The sequence below is a fragment of the Neolamprologus brichardi genome, chromosome 3 (assembly GCF_056152115.1).
Source record: "Neolamprologus brichardi isolate AB-2024 chromosome 3, ASM5615211v1, whole genome shotgun sequence".
Taxonomy (NCBI): domain Eukaryota; kingdom Metazoa; phylum Chordata; class Actinopteri; order Cichliformes; family Cichlidae; genus Neolamprologus; species Neolamprologus brichardi.
The window spans coordinates 16,397,033-16,422,147 of NC_142106.1; the positions used below are offsets into that span (position 1 = coordinate 16,397,033).

Below are 25,115 nucleotides of genomic sequence, written 5' to 3' on the forward strand. Positions count from 1 at the left end.
ACGTAACATCTGGGTCTAAAAATCCAACATGGGTGCAGCCAAAAGCCTCATGTTGAAGTGTAAAAGCAATGGTGGCTACATCCACTCAAGCTTCATAGTGTGAATGCCAACAAAGGAGCAGCATATACACATGAAAAAGAAAGGACTTTTCAGATCTGGACACCAACCATTTTTAATATAAAGTCTTTGGTGACGAAGTACTTATGATTCGATTGATTTTATATACATTTACCTCATGGTTTACCTTAGAAAGAGAATGTAAATATGAAGCTTTAGCTAAGCGGCTTATACACATACACCTTAACTTGAGAAGCTAAATCATTATTGTTATTTAAAAATTATTATACATTTTATCATTGCATTTTTTTTACCTGTGTGTAGTTAACTTTTTTATTCTCTCGTACTTTTTTGTGAAGCGCTTTGTAATCTTTGTATTGAAAGGTGGTAAATAAATGACATTTTTCTGATGCATGTAATATTAATATGGAGATATTCATTTATATTTTAACAAAACCCACGGTAATGCTGTAAAATGGGAGTAAATAGAAACTCTATTCCATCATTTTAAAATCCTCTAATGTTTTTGTTGCCCTTTTCTGATTGAGTTCAGTTGAGTCAATGTTAGTGTCATTGGTGTTTGTCACTATTTGGTTGGTGCAAAATGTACAGGAACTGACAGGAAATCCTGCTGCAACCGAACTGAGTAGGCAGCATGTTTGACTTTAGTGTGTGTGTGTGTGGGTGTGTGTGTGTGTGTGTGTGTGTGTTTGAATGCATTATTTTTGAGTAAAGATACACACAGTACAACAAACACATTGATTAGAAGCTGTTGCTCAACTCTGATCTGACCTGAGCAGTGTTTGCTGATGACTCACTGGTTTGTGAAACTGAACCTGGAGGCTTCAAATGATCAGAGAGCAGCGTTAGAAAATCATTCAGCAACAACTCTTCACACAGAAACAGCAACGATGGAGCGACTCTGTTTCCTTTTGTGTCTGATATGTGTGTCCTCAACACTGGTGAGTTTCTCTGATGTTTTTAAATAATTTTACAAAGATGTGGCGCTGAATTTATTTATTTTTTTGTCATTTTACTTTATATTATGTGTTGTTTAATAAATAACAAGAATAATTATGTATTTACTGATCACTATTATTTACTGATATGAATACATGAACATAGAATTTGGCTGTTCTATTTATAAAGATGTCGAGCGCACTGTCTTATTCATTATTTACTCTTTTATTTTACTACCTAAGTTTATTAGATATATTTCTGGTAATTATTATTATTATTATTGATTTATATGAATATAGTAACAAAAGATTTAGAAGTTGTGGACGTTGGCTTGAGCAGAATGCTGAATACTGATCAATCAAAGAAACAGTCACTATCTTTAGCTGTTTTAAGAATTCAAATAAAGGATGTTGTTAGCAGACCTAACAAAACAGCTTCATTTATACTTACAGTTTTTATATATATTATTTAAAGCCAGTTATTTAAATACTGCAGACTGATTAACTACCACTTACCTAAAATTTTCGTATGTAATATTTAACCTCCTAAGACCCGAACTTTTCCATGGCATGCATTCTTAATTTCTCTTTGATATTTGAGCATATTGGGGCCAGATGAATGTAAAAACAAAGGATTACCTGATTTTTTTTTTTTACCTGATTTTTTTTCTCTAAAAAAAATGAGAGCCGCATATGAGGATATTCATTTAATATTTCGATAGAACAGTAGCAGTATAATGTCCTCGTAAGTGGATATCAGGCCTTTGTAGAGCAAAATCAAGTATTTTGGTCTAAATAACCCAAAATGTGATGTCCACATATGTGGACGCCAGGTAAATGGACCGATTCTTATATGGCGCTTTTCTACTCTCCCGGAGTACTCAAAGCGCTGTATACAACATGCCTCATTCACCCATTCATACAAGCACTTCTAAACTCAAGTGCAACTAATAAGCATTCACACACATTCACACTCCGATGAACGCATCGGAGGGCAACTTGGGGTTAGTATCTTGCCCAAGGATATTTGGCATGCAGACTGGGGCAGCCAGGAATCAAACCACCAACCTTCCAATCAGTAGTTGATCTGCTCTACCACCTGAGCCACATCCACCCCAGGGTCCTAGGAGGATGATAAGAAAAATAATTATGTACTAATAACAGTATAAAATTGAGTACATTTCAAAATAAATTTGCAATAAATAAATTTGCTTATATAATTATTGTAATTGTGGATTTTACTTTATAAATATTATTAATAAAATCTTTATTTGTGGGTAAGAAGCAAACAATTTAAGTATTTTTGGTCACTAATATTATTCCAAAGAAACACCTCCTAATTTGAGCAGTTCAATTGAAATTGGTTATACGTGTTATAATGTACATGTTTGATGTGCAGCATCTGTTTTTAAGATTTTTAGTTAGATTTATTAAAGAAGTTCAGAATGTATCACCAAGCCTTTAACCAGGGTTTTGTTTAAGTAGGGTTACATTGTAAAAGTCCTTGTTGTAGACCAAATGGACTAAAATAGCTGCTCTGTCACAAAGACTCTTTGCTTGCAACTATATGTGCATAGTCACCCCTCAAAAATCCATTGTACACCAAGAACAACCAGAGACAATAGCTATGTTTTCTGCCCTAACTAAAACAATGTTGACTTTCTTGTCTTCGTCTAGGCCCAGGTTGATCCCAGGGGAGCTCGTCCGGTGGAGCAGGGCACCAGAAGTGAAAAATGTGCCACTGAGAAGGAATGGCCTTTCTGCACAGACGTCGAATGGGTATGCAGATTCTCTGTTGTCTCTCACAGCTCAAGCTAGGCAAAGTTCTTATTGACCTCAATGAATGTGTGCAGTTTTAAGATTCAATGTTTACAAGAAAGCTGGACTGGTGAAATTCCAGTTTCTGTCATTGCAAAAATCTAACTATGTACTTAATCGATAAGATTTCAAAATTATGTCTTAGTGTTTATATATGATACAGAGATGCTGCTATAATAAGTGAAGGAAATCTGACAGCACGAGCCGATTGCAATAATTAATGCTTAAAATGACAGAAATCTATAATAAATGGTATATTGTGAATGACCATGAGGGAGGTCTTTATGGGTATGAAAAATTGTGAAAATACACTACAGAATCTAAAATCCGGGCCAGACTGGAGCTTTTGTGCCTCTGGTTGTAATTATTAGCCAATTATTAGAATAACCTGTTGTTCTATATTAAATGACTCTGATTTTCATGTGACACAGAAATAAGGAATAATTATGTCTTCTCTTTGGTCATCCATTAGGGCCCTAAATGTCCATCAGGCTGCAGGATCCAGGGTCTGATGGAGAAATATGATCACAATATGCTGAAGAAGATCGAGAAAATCCGCAGCCTGCTGGATCAAAACAGGGCCAAACATCGCTCCGCTGATACGGTGTCGAAACAGACCTACAACTACTTGAAAGAAAAGCTAACCACTGACGCTGGTTAGTGTGGCTTTGTGCACTTCTTCTGTTTCCCAGTCAAGAGTTTAATGGTTACAGGAACCCAGTCTAGGTGGTTATAGGATACCTGGAAGTTGTTTCACAGTTAAATAAATATCTGCATAAACTGATCAAAAGTGCAACCCTAACAAGCTGCTTTAAAGGTGTACACAGTCATATTTAAAAGATATTTAGCAGAAAGAAATGGGACATGGGAGTGTGCACCAGTTTGTGGAAGCTATCATGTTGTTTTATTCCCAATATTATCTCAATTATTTATATCCAGCAGAACCCTCCCATCTCTGGACAGCTGACAAAATGCATTTAAACAAAAGTAAGAATCAATCCATCCATTTATTAAACTAAATGTTTCCTGTTTTCTTCTACTAGGCAGCGACAACAACTACTTTGAATTGGCCCAGAATCTTCGTCAGAGGATCACAGACATGAAGATTAAAATCGACAAACAGATGACTGTCCTGGCAGCCCTGAGGGATCAGGTCAAAGACCAGGTCACAGAGATGCAGAGACTGGAGGTATACCAAGCCAGCACAGTCAAAAATACATGTTTGCATAAAAAACATGACAAGAACATCCTTAAAAGTATTTACAAAAGCACTAGAGAAGAAAGTTTTAAAGTACTGAGGATAGTTGACTATGCAAAAACATTGAAATACCTGTAACCTACAGTAGTGAAGCCACAGGTTTCAGAAGTCTAGAAGAAAGAAAATAAGAACATTTTAAAAATCACTTAGCCAGCGCCAAATCACAACAACAGTCACCTCTAGTTCCTTTATGCTGTAAGGTAAAGACCTTAGAATAATACAGAGAAAACTCCAACAATCCATTGAACCCTTAAAGCAAGCCGTTGGTGACAATAGGAAGGAAGAACTCCCTTTAACAGGAAGAAACAGCAGAACCAAGTTCAGGGAGGGACATCCATCTGCCGTGACCAGTTGGGGGTGAGGGAAAGAAGACAGGACACAATAAATCAACATAAATCAGTATAATAAATATCTACACATGGATATATTCAGATTTGTAGCTCAACTTCTGACAAAACTCTGAATATTAATTAATCAAAAGGTCAGATTAAAGTAAAATCTTTTTATGGCACCTGTGTAACAGTGAGAAGCAGTAAAATATTGTTTTTTATTGTAAAGATATGTTACAATGGCAGAATGAATTTGTTCACATATATTTAAAACTTTTTTACAAGCTAGTTTTACAATTTTTTTTTTACTCTTGGGTTTCACATTTAAAAAAAAAAAAAACTTGATCTCCTCTTTCAGGTGGATATTGATATGAAACTTCGTTCCTGCAAAGGCTCCTGTGCAAGCTACTCTGAGTACCAGGTGGACACGGAAAGCTATGTCACCTTGACTAAACAGGTGAGAATTCAAGCGACCACATCTATCCACCCAGTTAAGGGTGAATAAATTAAAAACAAGTTCATTAAAGTGCCAATCAGCAGAGTGAGTCAATAAATAACTAATTGTGGGGTTTGCATACAGTGAAACACCAGCTATCTCGAGTAATCTGCTGTTTTAAATACATTTTAAGTCCAAGTAATTTCACCTCTCACAATTTCTTAGGTTTTTGAATATCTGTCCCATTTTATTGACCAATAGAGATAACCTTGGAAAAAACTTATTTTTCCTATTTTTAAATGGAAAAAGAAGTATTTTTAAAAGCTACCCAAACCTGCTCTATGCAGAACTGTAATTGCCCCCAAAACTTAATAACTTGTGCCACCCTTGACATGAAGAACTTAAATAATTTGCTATAACTGACAATGAGTCTTCACAGTTTTCACCCATTTGCAGTTTGCCATTACTTTTGTCACCGAAATAAAGTTATTACTTCACATCTGTTAAAAGTGGTTTAAAGTTTAAAGGGTTGCGGGTTGGACTCAAACCCGGGTCGGCCAGTCTAATCATACAGGATATGGTCACCTGCTCATCCCACCAAGCCAAAACATCATTGAGAAAAAATGTTTTTATTGGCTGTTTTTTGAAAGGTAATAAATTCAAAGATACAGAAAAAGTTATATTTGTTAAAAAGTCAAAATATTTAGTTGTGACCATTTTTATATTCAATTTTTTCAGAATTAATAAAAATATATTTTTGTGTAAGATTTGTGTTTGTCATTCTTCTGACAATTGAATTTTTCCCAACATTAGGTTGTGAACTTCTCTTTCTGTCTGTCTTTCCAGGTCCAGCAGTTAGACTCCCAGGCACCCCAGAATGTCGAGACTGTGGGGACGCTGTACGTGATGAAGAGCAGGCCGCTAAGGGACATGGTTGTGGATAGCAACTTCAAATCCGGGGCCGTTAACGGAGCAGCAGGACAGCAGACTGCAGACCAGTTCCCTGATGTAAGAGAGTCGTCACATTTAGATTTCATCTCTTAACAACCATTACGTTGCTGGTAACTTTTCAGGTTTAGAGGTATATTCAAAAATAACTATTAATATGGCATTTTCATGTACTTCAAATGGAAATCTTACAATAGGAGAGAGAGAAGGCCAAAATTGCCTTTAGTTGACATTCTCTGAAAGCTAAGCGCCTCATTTCTAAAACTATGCATCTTTACCATGTGGCTAAAATGTTAATCCTAACTCTAAGCGGTGATGCAGTGATTGATGAAAATCTTAAGTAAATGCTTCCCATTGTTTACATCTTGCACCAGTGAGCTAGTGTTTGATTGTTTTATGCTACTTTGGAGCACTTTTTGTCCCCTTGGATTGCCCACTAGTGGAGTTCTAAGACCCAGAGGAAGCAGACATATCAAATTTTGATATCAACTGACATTTGTTATTGACAGTTTAGTCTTTTTAAAACGTTTGACAGCATTTAGTTCAATTCTATTTAATTTTAAATACCCTAAAATTTGATTCCTTTTGGTTTGTGGTTCTTATTTGGTTAACTGTACTGTATGTTTGGAAACTTTAGGCTTTTATGTTTCACAAACATTTATTGGGAATTGTTATGGCACCACGAAAAAAATGTCAGGGACTTCTCAAACAAGAAGCAGCTATTGAGTTACTGACCTTCCGGAAGTTGGAAACCATTCTTCTTCTTGAGCAGGATCTATCATTTCATCAAATTCTGTTAATATTGCTCTATATTTGTATAAAAAAGAACTTTCACTGAACCAATATTCCTTAAGAGTTTTTTTCTCTTTTCTTTTTCTAGGTGAGGACTGTCCATTTGGTCCTGGAAGAGGAAGGCTCTAGCTCATCCCCAGCAACTGTTTCCAAGGTCCCAGGTACTTCCTTCCCTTCGTCTACATCCTCATCCTCCTCATCTTCATCGTCCACTTCTTCCACATCATCTAAATCTATCACCGAGATTAGTGGTCGTGGCGACGCGGACACGTTTGGTTTGGGTGGAGGGTCGCATAGCCTCGGCCAACCCAGTACAAGTCATGTGTCCACCAAAACCATCACCTGCACCAAGAGAACCCGAACAACTGTGGTTCATACAAGCGATGGGCCAGTGGAAAGGACAGAGGAGGTGATAGAAGGAGGACCCGGATGCCAGGTGACAGGAGGCTTCACCAAGGGTGGGATAAGCTCCTTGTTCCCCTCTCTCGGCCATACATCTTCATCTTCTTCTACTGGCTCCACCAAGACCGTACATCTCAGCAGCACTAAGGGCAGCGTCTCTGGAAATACCAAAACTGGGTTTAGCGATCCATTCGACTCTGATGTCGGGCTCGACCTTGGCGCGTTTCTGACTGACAATACAGAAGATGATGTTCCTGATTTTCACGCCAGGAGTGTGAAGGTCGCATCACGAATCGAACGCCAGGCGGATTATGTAGGAAAAGGTACTGAAACTGACCTGGAGTAAAATATACAAAGCCAAGAAGAAAATGATTAGCTAGATAGCATGCATTAGCATCAGATAGCTTGCTAGCTAGCCCTATGTACCAAAATGATAAGTGAATACAGCATTTTTTGTTGTTTGTTTCTGGAGTTTAAATATTTTAAGATTTCCCATATAATACATTTGATAAAAACATATTTCTCATCGATAGTTTACCAATTAACAAATTCCTGATTAGCGATTAACCAAACTCTCCAAAAATCCTGAAAATATCACCACCCACATCCCTCCTGCTAGCCACAGGCTTATTTGCCACAAAAGAGTGTTTAACATAGAGATCAGGAGATGAAGAATCGACTACCAGCAAGTTTAGCTTTTGTCGGTGAAGTGTCCGTTTTAGCCAGTCCACGCTAACTCGCGGTTTGCGGTATGCCCCTCTCTGTTTACAGATTGCGTCGAAATCTACCAGAACCATCTGAATGGGGAAACAAATGGCCTGTTTAAGATCAAACCTGGCGGCACCGACTCTGAGGCAGTAGTGGATGTTTACTGCCAGCAGGAGGGTATTATGGGAGGGTGGTTGTTAGTCCAGCAGCGAGAGAGTGGTGCAGTCAGCTTCAACCGCAGCTGGGTTGAATACCGCAATGGGTTTGGATCAGTGGACACTCAGGGCAAAGGCGAGTTTTGGTTAGGCAACCAGAACCTCCACTTGCTAAGTAATGAAAGTGAGACTATGCTGAAAGTTGAACTGGAGGACTGGGAAGGTGCTGTAGCCAGTGCAGAGTACACTATACGGGTAGGATCAGAGGAGGAGGGGTACCAGCTGCATGTCTCCACATACAGCGGGGATGCTGGGGATGCTCTATTAATGCCAAAAGCATCGGATTTATCCCACAATGGAATGAAATTCAGCACCTTCGACAAAGATAACGATAGATCGGAGCATAATTGTGCAGAGATTTATGGGGGTGGGTGGTGGTACAATAACTGCCAGTCAGCTAATTTAAACGGTATTTATTATAAAGGCACATATGACCCCAAAACTAACATCCCACATGGAACTGAGAATGGAGTTGTGTGGGTGACTTACAAACCAGCAAATTACAGCCTGAAAACTGTTCGGATGTTTATCCGACCAACTGCTTTTTAACTTGAAAAAACAGGTGAATAGATAACAACCAGAGGACAAAAACCCAAAGGTAGAATCAATCTATCTGTGCAATAAGTACTTTCTGTTTGTGAGCATGCTGTGTAAACAGTATTGATTCTTTTGTTAGCACTACCAGTCCAATGTTCTTGCAGTGACCCAATGTTTTTCGTGTTTCTCAACCACTGAACTCTGCTCAATCAATAAAGACTCAGTGTTCACTTTACTCACTGTGGTTTGTGTTCTCATTTCCCGCTAAATAAATAACTCGAGTTTAATCATATTTACTTGAATTGAAACTTAAAGATAGAAAATATGTACAAAATCTATCAAAATATTAAACCACATGGTTGCAGAGTAATAAACCACATGTAAAATAACCGGGTATTAGGAGTATTGATATGCTCTTATAGACTGTATGTATAACTGGCACTCACTTTGCTATTAATATTTTAAAAATGAAGCGCAATATAAGGATATATTATTTCATAATGTGAGTAATACAAAATATATGTTAAAATATTCTGAATGGGTATGTCTAGTTTGTAGTGTCAAAGATTGCCGCTGAAAAGTAAAGCAGTTAACCATGCTAAGTCATTCTGTGTTTGATGAATTGTATTTATTGTTGTGTTGTCTTCCTTCCTTCTTAGAGTTGCTGGGTTGATGATGACGTGTTAGCACACATAACATGCAAATTGAACTCGCGCAAGAAGCAAGTATTGTCGAATGTGTATACACAAGGAACTGGTGACAAAAAGTTCTTATACAATATGATATAGTGCAAGAAATACTACTACTACTAATGATAATAATAATTCAAAACTTCAAAAATTTATATGGCAATGTGCATTGCTGAATTTAGGCATCAAAACAACAGGAACTACATAAAGATTACAAGATTAAAAAACATGAATGTGAAAACAAGATAGTGATTAAGTATTATTACCAAAAATAAGAAAAAGTATTCAGAAGGCATTAAAAATGTTATGCACAAGTCATTCTATAAAGGAGATCTGAGTATCCCTTTGTTTTAAACCCTGAAACTTGTAACAGTATCACATTCTTTGATCTGTGCTTCAAAATACTGAGTTAAGAGTCCTCAGATTTCTAAAGGAACAAAGTCGGTGTTTTCATTTAAAAGAAATAACAAAAATCTCACATATAGATGACCTAATACATTTATTAGGCTGTCACTTAATGTATTTTTTTTTTGTTAAATTCAATTCAGTTCAGTTTTATTTATATAACACCAAATAACACAGCAGTTTCCTCAAGGCACTTCACATTGTAAGGCAAAGCTGTCCTAAATTAAAAGTATTTATAATAACGAGAATCTTTAATGGTTAATTCATCAGTGTGTGCAAACTCTAATCAAAATTATATTTCTAATGCTAAAATATAATTATTATTATCCATCAATTTTAAAATGTATTTTATTATTTATTAAAATGTATTTTTTTTTACCATATAATAAAGCGCATCTTTAGATTATGATTAAGATGCCAGATAGCAGTTATTTTACTTACAAACATGAACATGAACTTACGAACATTTTGTTCAGTGTGACAGCTCAAATTTCAGTATAAAAAAGGCACATTCAGTTTATTTGCCTATAAATAACAATTAAATGAGACATACAACTGTAAAAGTTACCAAGGCACTCTGGATACAATTTATTTGAATTGATTTAAATGAAAAGATGCTTTGAGTGCTCCAAGAGAGAAGAAAAGCTCTCTATAAGAATCAACTATTTAAATACCAACTGTGACTAGCAATATCTGTGATACTGTATATAACCCATAGAGGGCATTAAAAATAAAAGCACCAATGTGGTCTAGTGCAGATTAGTATGCAACATAACAACAGGATCTACATAAAGATAACATTTTAACTGTAACATCCTCGTGTTTTTTATGTAATTAGTTTTTATGGTCATTGTTTTTATCTCTGGCCTGGTGATAAGGACATTGGAAAGTTATCTTTTATGCTTTTTATCCACAGAGCCCATTTTCACCTCACAGTTCCAATACTATTATTGATTTTGTGCTTGTTTTTCATGTGGAAATGTTAAATAACAACCCCTAAGTTACTGATCTTTGTACGGTCCACAAGTTCCATCAGTGACACAAAATAAACACAAGAAAGTGCACGCAAATCACATTTTGTTTGTACTGTCCTATTTGAATTGGAGCACAGTTGAAGGTGGATTTTTTTTTCCCTCTCTGCAGTGTGTATCAGGTTCAAACAGCAGAATGAAGATGGCCGACCATCCCCCAGTGCAACCCAGATGTACAGGAAGCAGCAATGTCAAGCAAAACTAGAGACCCCGCTGTGTTTAGATGATGACTGGGTAAGAAGCATACAAGTACATAAATACAACTCTATTGATGAGTACTATAAAGAAAATTATTTGCTAGTTTAAACCATTATAATATCAGGATGTGCAAATAATTTGAGTTTCTTGAGCTTAAATTAAAAGAAATTCCCAAAAAACATGAGCGAAACCAACCTAAGTGCCCTCTTTGAGAGGACGAGAGCACTTGGGTTTTGGTGTCCAGTACTCTTGACCACCACATGTTAGCTTTAGCCAAAGGTGACCAGCCATACTGAAAGAGGTCACTATGTTAGAAAACCAGCAAACCAGCATTTATTGACTTGCTCAGTCCCATAAACCAATAGGCAGAAAATCACACAAGCAGCCACCTTTAGCTGAAGTGCAAAGCGCACAGATGACATCTACAAAAACTTTGAATTGAATCCAGGATTTGCTCTTGATAACTGGTAGAATTTAAACATTTTCAGTCGACTTATGTATTATTACACAATTGCTCGAAAACTTAAACTAGCACACCTAAAGTACTTTTTATCTTGCTTTTATTTGTCAGGGATCGCAATCTAAAATACATCAGTCAAAAGGTTTAAGCTGTTTAAGCAGTAACTACATCTGTTCTGATATCCTTCCCTGTTTGAGATCAGTGGGGTTATCATTACAGTTACACATCCTAGAATAAAAACAAGACATCCCCTCTTCTTCCCAAAAAAGGACATAACCACATTAACCATTAAGCCAGTTAATTTGAGAAAAATGGCAATAATGAAATTGTTTCAATCAATTCCAGTTTGTTTTATCTGTAGCCCATGCACTGACACACATCCAACAGCTAGCAAGATGTAGACTAACTTTCAAAGTTGGTAAAGAATTTGGAAAGATTTCTTTAAAGTTTCAATTTTTTCTTTGTAATCTGTCTTAAAATAAATAGTTACTCGTGAACTAAGTGTTATTAGTATAATTCATGAATACTCTGGCACCACTGATAACAATTGATTGTTATGAAGGACAGTCCTACAACATGGCTTAATTAGCAGTTGTCTAATTATTTGAATTATTTCAACCCAGCACTGTGCTACCACTTTACTACGGAGCCCCGCAGGGGACATGGGAGAAAAAAAAATAAGACAGACTTTTGTGAGATCTCGCAAAACAAACTTGGGATCTCACAAAACTTTTGCCGCATTCTTCGGACGCCAGCTCGAAGCCGACCGGGAGGTTGAGACACGATGTGCCAGGAAAGCGGTGTTCCTCCCGGCTGTAGTAGGTCTCGACCTCCCATTAGCTTCGAGCTAACGGGAGGTCGAAGGCCGAAGAATGTGGCTAAAACTTTTGCGAGATCTCGTAAAAGTTTTGCGAGATTCCTAGTTTGTTTTGCGAGATCTCGCAAACGTTTTGCGAGATCCCGAGTTTGTTTTGCGAGATCTCTCAAAAGTCCGTCTTAATTTATTTTTCTCCCATGTCCCCTGCGGGGCTCTGTACTGTACTAGCATTACTCTGAAAAATCTAAAAGGCAAAGTGTAAATAAGATGGTTTTTTTGTTGTTATGATGCATGATAACTCAGAATGACCTGTTACTATGATGCACTGCCAACCTGACCTGTTCTCTTGTCCTTCTCCAAAGTTTTCTAAATGCCCGTCTGGCTGCAGACTCCAAGGTTTGATCTCACAGATGGAAAACAAAGTGGAAAGAAAACTGCGGGAGGTGTGTAAAACAGCAGAGATGTATGAAGATGCAACAGAGAAGTCCATGACTACAATGACTCACATATACAACTTTAACCGTCGAGTCATCATCAACAGATGCAGTTAAGACTCTTTGGGGATGTTTGGATTTGTGCTTGTGGATAAAATAATTCGTAAATACTTACTAAAGTAATGCTGAGTTACTAATGCAGAATTTCATCTCTAGTGTTTAATCTGAAATTTGTGGAACAAGCAGAAGAATTGGGCAGAAATTTCACAATGCTACAGAAACGATCAACGAGTCTGTCCCAACAGATAAAAAAACTGATTAGCAAACTGCAGAAACAGACAGAGGAGCTATATCGAACAGAGGTAAGACATAAACAAATACTATTGATTGCTCGATTGTGCAATTGTTTGACTGTATTTACATTTATGACTTGTTGATTACCTTATTCTTCTGACACTGATTGCTGCAATGTTTTAAATTAGTGCCCTAAAACATTTTATTTTATATTTGACACATTAAACAACTCAGTGTAGTTAGTATTTATGAAATGCCATTTCATAAATGACATTATTGTCTTCTATTGCAAAGAAACATCTTTCAGACAAGTTATGTTCAACCTGATACATTTATATTTTTTGTAATACTTTTTCTTACTTTGTTTTTTGTTCTTTATGGTGTTTGTTGCTTGAATAACTGCTTATTCAACTTGTTTTTGTTGCCAGGTGGACATTGACATGAAGCTACGAGCCTGTCGCGGGTCTTGCCAGTCTGTGCTGCCATTTGGCATTGATCATCCCGACTATCACATCCTTCGAACTCACATGGAAGACATGGACAAGACTCTAAACAGAAGAGCCAAAGCACCTTTACCTCCTGCAGGCATCCCACATATTAAGCTCCAGCCTATAGACATAGTCCCAAAACCAGCTGAAGGATACAAGACGATCCCGACAGTCCAGAAAGAACTACTGACCCAATTTGAGGACATTGAACAGAATCAGATCATTTTGGAGGAGCTACTGGAGTAGTCAGAGGAAGTAAATGATCACAGTCATGTAGAAAGGTTTAATTAAATATGGGGCTGACAGAAAATAAGGAAGCACATTGTAATCTTGTTACTTAAATAACCATTATGTTGTTTCATCTGCAAAGTTTAGCTATCGTTTCAGTTTATATTTGGATCAGCAATGTGAGTAGTTTGTGTGCTAGTCTTTTCCATATTTTTCGGTGGCATGTCATTTGAATAGATGAGATAACATGAAGAATAACTCTGATTTATGACATGCTGTTTTACAGTTCAATCCAGGGGCATTTTTGATTAAAAACAATGGGGGGGAAAAGCCTTTCGGTGAATTTAAATATAGTTAAACTACTAACGTGAATAATGCAGTCTGTGGATGTTACTGTGACATCTCCCTAAACACACCCACAGCACACTCCCACTTTTGGCAGTGCCTTACAGCATCTGCTTTGTCAGGCAAGAGAATACACCCCACAAGCAAAAGCTAGCTTGTGTTATTACATTGAAGAGATGGACTGTGCTTTTTTCAAAGGATGATGGGAGTAGACAGTATTACTAATTCTGTGCCTTATCAATGCATCTTTTAAACCTGAGAAATTCTCCTGTTACCTCCATTCATTATCCAGACAATGCACTCCTGTTTGGTCCTCTGTTATTTACCTCACAAACTCCATGATTAGGCAATAAAACTATTTACTTTACCCTCGCTGTGCAGTCATTGCTGTATGTAACTTACTAAATTTTATTTGTGTAAGTGAAAATGCTGTCTGAATGGTTACAAGTTGCTATCCATTGTATCCTTATTCTGTTTTATTAAATAGTTTACTTGAGTTTACTGGATGACTGGATATCATCCCTGTCAATTATAAAGAAAACTTTCCAATGGTGCCAGATTTGTTTTATTTATGTCACAGAAGTGCTCATAGTGTTTAAGCAAAAGAACATTTAAATAGCAAAGACATTTTTGTTTCTTAGGTGAAATAACCAACACAAACAATATAATATGTTCCTCAATGTTTATTGAGTAGTCGAGGACAGTTTGCATCAACTCATCCTTATAGTTGTCACACATAACAAAAAAGGACAGATCGCAGCATATTTACTCACAACTAATACAACTAGGTTTTTTTCTCTTACTTTTGTTGGTAACAAGTTTATCTGACATCCCCAACATATTTTTAATACTTGCATTGCTCCTGCATTATTATAGCCTTGTTTTTTTAGTTCTCGTTACAGTTTGTTGACACTTAGTGTTAGTTATTTGTAAATCTGCATGTCATATACCATTTATTTTGGCACCTTATTTTATATGTTATGTGCATCGACACTCTTGGATTATCTGGAGGCAAAGTAAGGCCTGATCTTCATGCTAATAGCCTTGAGCGAGTACCAGCTGCCCTTCCAGTTCATCCACACCACACCATCATCTGTGCCATGCTTGGCCATCTGTCGTGTGTAGGCTCCTCCAATGTAGTACCGCCCATTGGGATTGGCTGAGTGGCAGCGATTGTACCACCAGCCACCTCCATCCTCCTTGGAGCACTGTTTGGTGGGATTACCAGGGGTCCTGATTGGTACGGACAAGAAGAGTAAAGTTACAATGTGATATTTCTGAAAAATCTAAATCTGAGTTATTACTATTTACGTTTATTACATACTATTACATATTTATTGTTATCATTATTATTGTTATTATTAATTATGTTACATTTAGATGCTGGTAGATGTATTAACTACTGCCACATTTAGTTTATAGAGGGGTGTTAAAGCAATTAAAATCCTTTTGAACATATTTAACAGACTGAGTTGTGTAAATTTGTGGGTCATCCAAAATGCTAAGATGGGCTTGATTTCTTTACATTTTAGTAACATGATAATTAGCTATTACAGCTAGTATTCTAATATTTATATTTTAAGTAATAATTTATTATTTACTTTTTTTTAGGATACCTACCAGTTGTCGTTGTCTCTGTCGTAGGTACTGAACATCATGCCATTGTGAATGGTCATAGTACGGTTTTCACCAAAGAGCTCAAGAGATCCTTCCAGGAAACAGTTGCCAGCAGTACCAGAATAACCACCAACAGCAAGCACGTAGTTGGATGTCTCTGATTGGACAGTGAACTGGTTGTACTGGGCATGGACCTGATTAAAAGCAGAAACCAGTTTTAATTTAATTCCTAACTGACATAGTTATTAGAAGGAGTAGGTGAAAACACTTGTAGATATTTATGTAATATTGCATTCATGTCTTCCTGATAATTAACTATTAGAGCCTAACCATTAATGCAAATTCCAATTTCCTAAATTCAAAAAATTTTTTTTTAAATTGCTTCTTTTTTTTAAACCAACTATTCAAAACTGTACACAATTTGCTTTATTATCAAATAAACAAATTTCTACATTTAAAATTCACAGGAGTCTACAATTATCCTGCTTAAACTTTTTCACTAATCCTATGATAATTTCTTGCACCTGCCAATCCCTTTAAAAACTCACCTTGGCTCCTGTCCAGTCCTCCATCTCGACGAGAACCTCAGTTGGGCCCGTCTTAGTCAGCTGACTGATACGGTCATTACCCAGCCAGTATTCACCTGTAGGCATGTAAGAAGGTATATTACAGTAGCTGACCAGAAATAAGTGTAACCATTAAGAAAAGGTTACAGTACATTTTTGTCTTGTGTTTTAACTCTCTTACCAGGAGTCGCACAGTGACCCTTGCCAGAATCAAAGGCAATATTTCCAAATCCACGGCGATATTCGTCCCAGCGTCGACCAAAGTCAACACTGCCGTCAAGCCTATTCTGGATAAGAAGCCATCCTGGGAACAAATTTAAAAAGGAAATGTAAAAAAGACAAACCTTAACTGAAAACCATTATATCACAGTAATGATCAAAGAAAAGTCTCACCTCCATTCTGGGAGGCCTGATCACAGAAAACCTTGTATGGAGGGTAAAAGGCATCAGGCTGGATCATATACATCTGGGAATCTACTCCTCCCCGACGGAAGATGTCCTCACACTCTTTACCTAAAACAAACAAAAGAAAAAGCTTTAACATCTGTGGAGCTTCTAAGTCATTCAGGTCATGATAGTCTTAAGCGTTTGAGTTTACAGCAAATAGCCTCTCTCTAGCTTTTTTTTGTCATTTCTTACCAGAAACTACTGGTATGGGACATTTAGTCTTGCACGGCGTCTTGCACTCATCCCTCTGGGCCTGGATGGCCTTCTCCAGCTTCTGTATCTTCAGCTTGATCTTGTCCAGGACCCCCTGGAGTCATGACATGTTATAAATTAGAACAAGGCTGATTGTACTGTTTTTGTCCTCATTTTCTATAATATAAAGTCTACAAGGTTCCTAAACTTGAAAGACACACTGTATCATTATAATTATACTATTTACCTGCAATAATCTGATATTGGAAGGGAACACAGTATCCACTATCTCTTTGATGTAGGCGTGCTGTTCCTCCACTCGGTCGGTGTACTGACTAACTACCCTACTGTTGTCTAAGAGCACAGGGAAACAGAAAAAACATGTTCAGCATTTCACATTTTCAGATATTATTTTAAGGCAGGCGTTTTTAATGAAACAACTATTATAAACCAATAGTGTTTAATTGTTACCATAGAAACTTTTTTTTGCTTCCTTTCTAAAAATGTTGTATTTAATTCACTGTATTTCATTGTATTTGTTTTATTTATTAACTTGTAACACTCGCAGAATTACTGGCAATTAGTTATAATTAATATATTGTAATGTCAGTACAAATTAATTTAATTAGGTCATAGTTATAAATAATCTTTGGGGTTTTTTTTTTTTTACATTTTCAATGTTATATTGCAAATTTCTTTCGCACCGTTAGATAGTCTTTGCCTCTCCCTCAGCGAGTTGGAAATGCCATTGACGTAGTTGAAGACAGTGTTGGAGGACTGGGTTAAATCATTCACCTGAGGCTTGAGTTCGTCAATGCTCTGTGTAAAACAGTTGCAAAAAATAAAAAAAAAATACAGGAGGTTGAACTTAGTCTTTTCACAAAGTAATGATTTCCCATAGTTGGTTTAAACTCATATCCAAACCAAACCTTATTCTGCTAATCATAGCAGCAAACATTTTTGCTAATGTTTGCTTGGAAAGATCTTAAAGATGACAACTACCGCCCTTTAAATGATTGCATAAGTTTGATTTACCCTCTTGACATTTCTCTCTTGCTTCACCAACGTGGTCTTTAGATCGCAGCCAGTGGGACACAAAACACCCTGATGGACAAAAGCAAAACAAGTTAAGCTAACTTATCTTGAGTCACTAAAATGCATGTTCTTTGACTTTGTTCTAATTTTCTGACTTCAAAGTAGCTTATTAATGTAACTTAAAGGCAATAAAAAACTACAGTTAACATCAGCAATTAAAAGTTTCCCAAGAACACCCCAGTCACACAGACCAATTGTGCATTCTTTGGACAGCTGGCAGAGTTTTCATGGAAACTGATAGTTTTCAGCTGGGTGAACCTGGTCACAAATAGGCATATGGTGCTTTCTTTCTGCGGTTATCCCATAGTTTGCATGGAAGCAAACATTGATCAACTAATTGTGGCAGACTTTGCATTTTATTGGTACATTCATAATAAACTGAACACTAAAATTTGCACTTTTTACTTTTCATTGTAGTAACTAGTTGGACCAAATAGTTGCATATCCTCACTATCTGCATATCCTCTACAGAAAAAATATCAAAGTACAGTATGACAGTAAAATAATAAGGGCACCTTAATGTCTATATAGCTGTGCAATATACTGGGATATTTATATTAGAGCTATTTGTATCCATTAAACCTATTTTGTTACATTTTGTAACTACGCAATATATTGTGTTAATCAATTGTGTTTAGTTAGGAACTTTTCTTACTGTATTGGAGAAACTGTGACCACATAATTTCCTCTTGGAAAGTATTCTGGTCCTGACATCACCTAAGACCACTGGCCTGTATTTAATTGTATGTGTGTTACTATTATCTTTTTTTTTTTACCATCTCCTCTGAACCATATGTACATCCTCCTGCCTCGGGGTGCTCAACTTTCTCCTGGATCTGTCGGCCACCAACTGGAGCAGGAGTGGGGCGCCCACGATACCTTAGTGAAAAAAATAATTAAAAAAACACAAAACACACACAAATATACAGGCGATTATTTGTTATTTATATTTATTCGTCCACCTCCCCTACAGTGGCACCGCAGACCACATCATGCCACTTTGCTGTATTTCACAAAATTTTATTATTAATGAAATTTTATTGTCAATTTTATACTATAAGATTTAATTACATTTCACCTATATCATAAGGATGGCTGCGTTAGATTTTGTTTCTTTTCACTGTTTTTATTTCATTTATTTAAAAAAAAGCTTTACCTGCTACCACCGCTGACAGGAGGAGGGGCATATCTATTTCCAGTGAAGGTCTCCCTGCCCCTTTGTAGTGGGCGGTGACCACGAGCATCTACAGCTGTTCCATTTGATTCCGGTGTTGACTGTGGAAGATTTTAAGAAAATGCTGTGAGTAACAAATTTCCTCCCATTTCATAAATACTATAGAATACTATAAAACTATGCTGGACAACCAAAATATTAAAATTAAAGAAACAATGTATGCTATAAACATATATGATTATTTATTTCAAATTGTTACAGATCTGGGTTAATTAAATCATGTTAAAAAATGCTACATTTATTAGACCGCGTCACAAAAATGAGGAAGCACAAATAAATGGTCTGTAAAGTGGTCTGTATTTTTATAGCGCTTTACTTGGTCTTAAGGACCCCAAAGCACTTTACACATCCAGTCATCCACCCATTCACACACACACATTCACACACTGGTGATGGCAAGCTACAGTGTAGCCACAGCCGCCCTGGGGCGCACTGACAGAGCCGAGGCTGCCGGACACTGGCGCCACCGGGCCCTCTGACCAAAATATTTTATAAATACATCAAAAACTTGTTTATGCCATTCTATTTATGGCATATAGAGTGCTCTCTTTTTAGTACTGTAAGTATTTAAATGTAACTTGTCACCTTGATCATAAAATACAGTGTGCCTTATATTTTCTTTTCTAAAACAGTAAATTGGAAAACTCATGGATATCAATATTACTATCGACAATATTGTTTTTCCAAAAAATATATCTTAGCATTAACAACGCAATTTTGATTAGAGATTTTACGCATACTGGTGGATTAATCATATGATAAACATAAAAAATGATTCTGGTAATTACCAGTACTACTACTCTTAATTTAGGGCAGAACTGGCATAAAACCTTTTGGTGGTGGTCAGACAAATTTGGTAAGAACTGTATTTAAAAAGTAAAACTTGAAATTATTTCAAAAACATGTTTCAATTTCTCCCAAACAAATTTAGCTCCTAACGTAGATCTTATTTTTTTAAATTATGTGTAATCTATGTTTTAGCACGTTTGTCCATTGAGAATTAGAATTGAGAAGTTCTAATATGTGCAAAGCAAATAAAAGATAAACCCAACCAAAATAGATACATAAATAAAAATAAAACAAAACAAGCAATGCATTTTTTCAATTCTAGCATTTCTCAGTAAAAATAGACCCAATTTGTGAAGAAATGTATTTCATAAAATAACATAACAGATAGACAGGTAGATATTTTGGTAATAACACAGCTGAAATTTTAAACATAGATCTTTACACAGTGTACACTCTTTTAAAAGCTAACTGATACACTATGAAAGTAAGTTTAATATATTTTATTGACTATATCCTTTCATCAAAGGAATTAATCAAAACAAATGTGTGATATAAAAACGTTTCCGCTTTAGACACATACTCACCAAGTCATCATCTTCTTCGTTATCAAAGTCAAGGTCCTGTGCCCAGGCGGCATACACACACAGATAAACCAACAGCAGTATCTTCATGGTGTACTTTATGATGTTAGTCTTCTCACACTCTGTCCAAACTGCCTTTTCTCTCCCAGACATTTGATTTTACCACATATTTATCCTCCATCTCTGCACATGCGTAGGCGTCCTCCCCCACTTGTATTGATCTGTTCCGTAACTGTTGGGACAGTTTACCCAATCTTAGTCACTGCCACACCAGGTAAGTCTGGGGAATGTCAATGAACAAAAGGGCAAAGGGGCCGAAAGGCAGAATGCCACAAAATGTGGTAACTTGTGTTTTTAAAAAGCTGTTTCTATCTCGTGAAACTTTTTCAGAACAATGTTATGATAGCAGCAAAAGCATCATTGCTTTAAAATAACAATTTAAATTCTTAGTTTCAGGAGTGGCAGATTGGTTAGAAACGTAATGGCCTTAACTCAACTGTCCTTTAATATCAAAAACATAATATTAAAGAGGAGAAATTATATAACGTCTTCTTTGAAGTGTGAAGAGTGTTTAGTGTTGGGAACTGTCCCCAGCTCTCCTTGGTTCCTGTTTACTTTTGTTGTTTTCATTAGTCAGACAGGAAAATGCAGAAAATGTACAGTGAGAACAGTTTTACGGTTTTCCCGAAGAAGTTGCAGTGAGTCATGCATTGATTGGAGGTTAGGATGTTGAAACAACTGATATTTGTTTAAGTCCAAAAGGGTACAATGTACAATGTTATGAAATCACTAAAATCAACACAGAGTCATGCGTGCACAAATGTGTGCTGTTAGACAAAGTACGTATAATGTATTAAAAACCTTTGTTCTTTAACTTAGTTTTTAGTACATTGTTACTTTGTACAAAAGTGTGGCTGCCCCCACCCATTGCAACTCTCTCCCATATAAGAGTCACAATACCTTTCTTGGAAGACTCACTGGAGTAACTTCTCAAAACTCACCATTTCAACAAAACAAAACTTAACCTCGAGCCTTTTTAACTACTAGATACTCTTGTGCAAAGAATCCTTGGGTTTCTTGAAAGGTGCTATAGAAATTATTATTGTAAACAGGTGGTTTTATAGTAGCTGCTGGGTGAGACTGATCAGCATCCCCACACAGTAGGCTTGGGAATTAATTGATATCTCCATGATGTTAGTGTGTTAACTGAATGGTTTGTGTCTTAACCGAATAAACAAATATGGTAACATATCACTGTATGAAAAATTTTTTCTGACACAATATAGGTGTAATCAGTGTATGTATGATGTAGGAATGTCAATCAAATAGTGTCCTCAGAGTGCAGATTTTCTGATCAATGTATGTCTCTACAATGTAGGTTTTCAAAGACATTAGGTTTAGTTGGACCAGATTTCTATTGTGTGACAATAAACACAATTCATTTGTGTTGCTTAGTTTTTATTGTGTTTTTTATACTTAGAGTAATCGAAACATGCTTGATTATACAAAAATAGATTATTGGAAGAATTTGATCCAAGTTCACATGCACAAATGATTTGGATTTATATCTAGAACTGAACCAAATTCAGTAAACAACTGGTTGAACAACAAAAACTACCCCTAAAAGATTTTTTTAATACCTATTGATTACGTTTAAAAACATAAAACAAAACAAAAAATAGTAAGAAACAAATTTTGTGGGGCTGTCACGTGTAGTGCGTATAGTCAAGACTCTTGGTTTTTTCATCATCTGGTCTGAGTTCAGATCCTTTTTGAACAAACAAATGGGAATGCTTTATTATTGCAGGATGCAGTGCACCACTTCTTTTCATCTGCAAAAACAAGAAAAACAAATGTGAATTTAAGAATTTCAAACTGGAATTATAAATTGTGTGTTTTAGCTGATCCTACTATCGGTCAGGGTCATTTTGTAGATTCTTTGTGACTGAATATGTGGCTGCTCTTATGTCAATACATTGGCAAGGGTGATTCTGACCGAGCTATTTTCTAAATGTTTCTAAAAACTTTGCTTTGGATGAGGTGTGGGGAAAACATGAAGGTCTCAGATGGAGCATGCTTAAGATTCTAGCTCACTGTCAGGCACCTAGCAAATATTAGTAATCAGCTAATGCAAAGGATGTGAGTGGCTTTGATTTTCCTTTAGGATATTAAAGTACAAAAAGTGTGTAAATAAAATACATTAATGGTAAACCCAATCCATATATTGTCCTTGCTGTGTATATGTTCTAAGTGATCATTTGAGATGTAGATATGTTAACTGACCAGATGTGCTAACTCGTGTCACTATAATACAGATGTGCTTTTTGACTAGTCTACTTATAATATATGTGTGCTAACTGTCCAAGCAATGCATGCGTACTTACTGGCTAGTTTTCCCCCAGTATAGGTGTACTAAATGAACACCTTTATCTAGTTACACTCCTTTGTAAACTGTATTTTGTAAAGTGATGTAAAACCCACCTTGACATTTTTATCTCCACTTGGAACATAAGTAAGAATAATAGCAGGCTAACTTTATCTGTATTCGTATTCGTTTGTTGGTATGTGTGTGTATTTATGTGTGTTTATAGCATTACGATGGCAATTTATCTTCATGCAGATGCTAGCTGTGTTGTCATGGTCGTCCTCTTCACTGTAATGCTCATGGTCATGGCTGTCTCCATCACTTGTATCATGATGATCGTCTTCTTCAGTTGTATTGCCCTGACTGTCTTCTTCAGTTGTATTGCCATGGCTGTCTTCTTCAGTTGTATTGCCATGACTGTCTTCTTCAGTTGTATTGCCATGACTGCCTTCTTCAGTTGTATTGCCATGACTGTCTTCTTCAGTTGTATTGCCATGGCTGTCTTCTTCAGTTGTATTGCCATGACTGTCTTCTTCAGTTGTATTGTCATGGCTGTCTTCTTCACTCGTATGATTATGATCGTCATCACTGCACCAGTTTTTATAGTCAAACTTGGAGCCATCAATCCACATCCAAAACCTAGGCTATGGACAGACACAAACATACATAAATACAGATAGTTAACTTGCATAGTTATATCTTAGGTGGGATTTTGGTAGTGTTTAAGTTTGCAACTATTTAATTTCCACTGAAGTTGTCAGATTTCAATCCTGACTAAGTGTACAGGCATGGATTATAACACTGATTTAAAAAAAATATATCCATACATGGACGGTATTAGTGGCACCAGCCCAGGTTTCTGGGAAGTTGTGGGTGTCCCCTCTGGTCAAAGACTTGACAAAGTGGTTTTCCTCATCACTGTGAATGGATGCCAGGTTGCCGCCATCGGACTGACAAAAAATCTGGGGGGAGCCATTTTGTATTCATTACAATACATATGAACAACTGAATGAATAGTATGTTGTATTCATCATCTCTATGAGAGCTCACCTGAGCTTCAGTCCATGTCTTTGGGGTGCTGATATAGTTGAAACACCGGTCACCAAATCGAGACCAGCCGTCTGGGCAGTCAGAGTCCACTATCACTTAAAAAACAAACAATTTAAAAAAAACAAAAAAAAAACAAAGTCCAAATCAACAAAATTAAAAAAGCACAGTTATACTTATGTTTTAACATTTTGTGTGCTAGATGTGTTCATTATATTGCACATGTTTTTACTTGTCTTGTACAGGTTCAACACGTTCTCACTCCCAAAGCGTAACATTTTACGCTAGGTGACAAATCGTCAACATATTACGTTTTCGGCTACCCACCACATTCCTAAATGACGACCTCGGAAAAATGAGGAAATATGAGAACCGTATGGACTCAATGTACACATGTATTCAAATCGCTTAGAAACACGCTATTTAACATCATTAAAGTCCTGGTTAAGATCAGGAAAAAGGTTATGGTTAGGGCTAGGGATAAGGTTAGGTTTAGGGCTGGAATACAGGGCTGGAACGTCTATTACCACGGGAGTGTCATTGCACTGGATTTCGGCCATAACCCGCCGTGTACCGTAAGAACGCCGAAGGTCTCCTTTCGCGTTCCTCAGGAACGCCGCGGGACGTGACAAAATGTCGGCATGTTATGCCTCGGGAGTGAGAACGGGCTGACAGGTTTCTGCTTTTGAATGACTTAGTGTAATGTGGGTACACATTGCTAAAGCCACTCACTGCAGTTAACAGGTGGGGTATCAGGTGGTGTTGTTGTATTTGGTATCTTCTTTCCACTCATGATGTCAACGTCCCAACAGTACCCGGTAGACCCCGAGCACTGCCTTGGAAGGAAGTTTCCATCGTCATCACACTTAGGGCAGAATGATCCAAAGATGTCTGAGCAATTCATTCTTTCATGGTAACAATGGCCTTTATCCGAGGGCATGGTGGAGCTGATCGGTATGGCTTGGCTTATCGCCAGGACAGTGCAGAGTGTAAGTGACACAGCAAGCATCTTCATGTTGATCATGAAGATGATGATGGAGGAAGTTGACCTTCAGACAACACATCAAAATGTTAAAGTCTCGAGGGCGATTTTGTTTTAACCATGCGCTGAATATTGGAATATGCTGAATTTTAAGTGAAGCCTATTTTTACTTTTTTTTTTCTATTAAGAGATTTTACTTTGTAAGTTTCCAGGCTTACAAAAATTCTCTAAAAAGGAACAGATGTTAACCAAACCCTAACTCTAGCACTATATGACCAAGATTCCTGTTGTGTTTGGGTCAAATCTGACCGATTTACAAATTAAAAAATATTAATAAATAAATAAATATTGT

At 36.7% G+C, this 25,115-nt stretch overlaps 4 protein-coding genes across 4 annotated transcripts; 2 read left to right on the plus strand and 2 right to left on the minus strand.

Moving 5' to 3' along the window:
• The first annotated feature begins 831 nt into the window (after positions 1 to 831).
• Positions 832 to 8,694, plus strand: fga (fibrinogen alpha chain). Its single transcript, XM_006806611.3, has 8 exons — positions 832 to 1,019; positions 2,694 to 2,795; positions 3,307 to 3,490; positions 3,878 to 4,023; positions 4,780 to 4,878; positions 5,704 to 5,865; positions 6,686 to 7,322; positions 7,771 to 8,694. Exons 1-8 carry the CDS (start codon positions 867 to 869, stop codon positions 8,469 to 8,471), a joined length of 2,184 nt encoding a protein of 727 aa, XP_006806674.2. The 5' UTR covers positions 832 to 866; the 3' UTR covers positions 8,472 to 8,694.
• Positions 8,695 to 10,025: 1,331 nt separating this feature from the next.
• Positions 10,026 to 14,368, plus strand: LOC102792529 (fibrinogen alpha chain). Its single transcript, XM_006806612.3, has 4 exons — positions 10,026 to 10,818; positions 12,422 to 12,605; positions 12,710 to 12,855; positions 13,216 to 14,368. The coding sequence occupies exons 1-4, from the start codon at positions 10,756 to 10,758 to the stop codon at positions 13,519 to 13,521; spliced, it is 699 nt and encodes a 232-aa protein (XP_006806675.3). The 5' UTR covers positions 10,026 to 10,755; the 3' UTR covers positions 13,522 to 14,368.
• Positions 14,369 to 14,516: 148 nt separating this feature from the next.
• On the minus strand, positions 14,517 to 20,537 carry fgb (fibrinogen beta chain). The gene is made up of 12 exons (XM_087832669.1): positions 20,373 to 20,537; positions 18,922 to 19,040; positions 18,542 to 18,644; positions 17,706 to 17,774; positions 17,375 to 17,489; positions 16,918 to 17,024; positions 16,671 to 16,785; positions 16,425 to 16,544; positions 16,213 to 16,335; positions 16,014 to 16,108; positions 15,469 to 15,659; positions 14,517 to 15,081 (listed from the first exon to the last, which is right to left on the minus strand). Exons 1-12 carry the CDS (start codon positions 20,520 to 20,522, stop codon positions 14,850 to 14,852), a joined length of 1,539 nt encoding a protein of 512 aa, XP_087688795.1. The 5' UTR covers positions 20,523 to 20,537; the 3' UTR covers positions 14,517 to 14,849.
• A 1,273-nt stretch (positions 20,538 to 21,810) lies between these two features.
• On the minus strand, positions 21,811 to 24,796 carry LOC102793124 (uncharacterized). Its single transcript, XM_087832672.1, has 5 exons — positions 24,514 to 24,796; positions 23,785 to 23,879; positions 23,562 to 23,696; positions 22,967 to 23,378; positions 21,811 to 22,201 (listed from the first exon to the last, which is right to left on the minus strand). The coding sequence occupies exons 1-5, from the start codon at positions 24,794 to 24,796 to the stop codon at positions 22,131 to 22,133; spliced, it is 996 nt and encodes a 331-aa protein (XP_087688798.1). The 3' UTR covers positions 21,811 to 22,130.
• Positions 24,797 to 25,115: the final 319 nt, after the last annotated feature.

What these genes read in the sequence shown, in the direction of transcription:
- fga (XM_006806611.3), top strand. Translation starts at nt 867, where the DNA reads ATGACTCACTGGTTTGTGAAACTGAACCTGGAGGCTTCAAATGATCAG. An exon ending in CAGAGATGCAGAGACTGGAG is followed by an intron (nt 4,024 to 4,779) that starts GTATACCAAGCC and finishes CTCCTCTTTCAG; the next exon opens with GTGGATATTGATATGAAACT. An exon ending in ATGTCACCTTGACTAAACAG is followed by an intron (nt 4,879 to 5,703) that starts GTGAGAATTCAA and finishes CTGTCTTTCCAG; the next exon opens with GTCCAGCAGTTAGACTCCCA.
- LOC102792529 (XM_006806612.3), top strand. Translation starts at nt 10,756, where the DNA reads ATGTACAGGAAGCAGCAATGTCAAGCAAAACTAGAGACCCCGCTGTGT. An exon ending in AGTCATCATCAACAGATGCA is followed by an intron (nt 12,606 to 12,709) that starts GTTAAGACTCTT and finishes TTTCATCTCTAG; the next exon opens with TGTTTAATCTGAAATTTGTG. An exon ending in AGGAGCTATATCGAACAGAG is followed by an intron (nt 12,856 to 13,215) that starts GTAAGACATAAA and finishes TTTTGTTGCCAG; the next exon opens with GTGGACATTGACATGAAGCT.
- fgb (XM_087832669.1), bottom strand. Translation starts at nt 20,522, where the DNA reads ATGTCTGGGAGAGAAAAGGCAGTTTGGACAGAGTGTGAGAAGACTAAC. An exon ending in CCTGTCAGCGGTGGTAGCAG is followed by an intron (nt 18,645 to 18,921) that starts GTAAAGCTTTTT and finishes TTTTTCACTAAG; the next exon opens with GTATCGTGGGCGCCCCACTC. An exon ending in AGGACTGGACAGGAGCCAAG is followed by an intron (nt 15,660 to 16,013) that starts GTGAGTTTTTAA and finishes GCTTTTAATCAG; the next exon opens with GTCCATGCCCAGTACAACCA.
- LOC102793124 (XM_087832672.1), bottom strand. Translation starts at nt 24,796, where the DNA reads ATGAAGATGCTTGCTGTGTCACTTACACTCTGCACTGTCCTGGCGATA. An exon ending in TACCCCACCTGTTAACTGCA is followed by an intron (nt 23,880 to 24,513) that starts GTGAGTGGCTTT and finishes TTGTTTTTTAAG; the next exon opens with TGATAGTGGACTCTGACTGC. An exon ending in GTGCCACTAATACCGTCCAT is followed by an intron (nt 23,379 to 23,561) that starts GTATGGATATAT and finishes GTCTGTCCATAG; the next exon opens with CCTAGGTTTTGGATGTGGAT.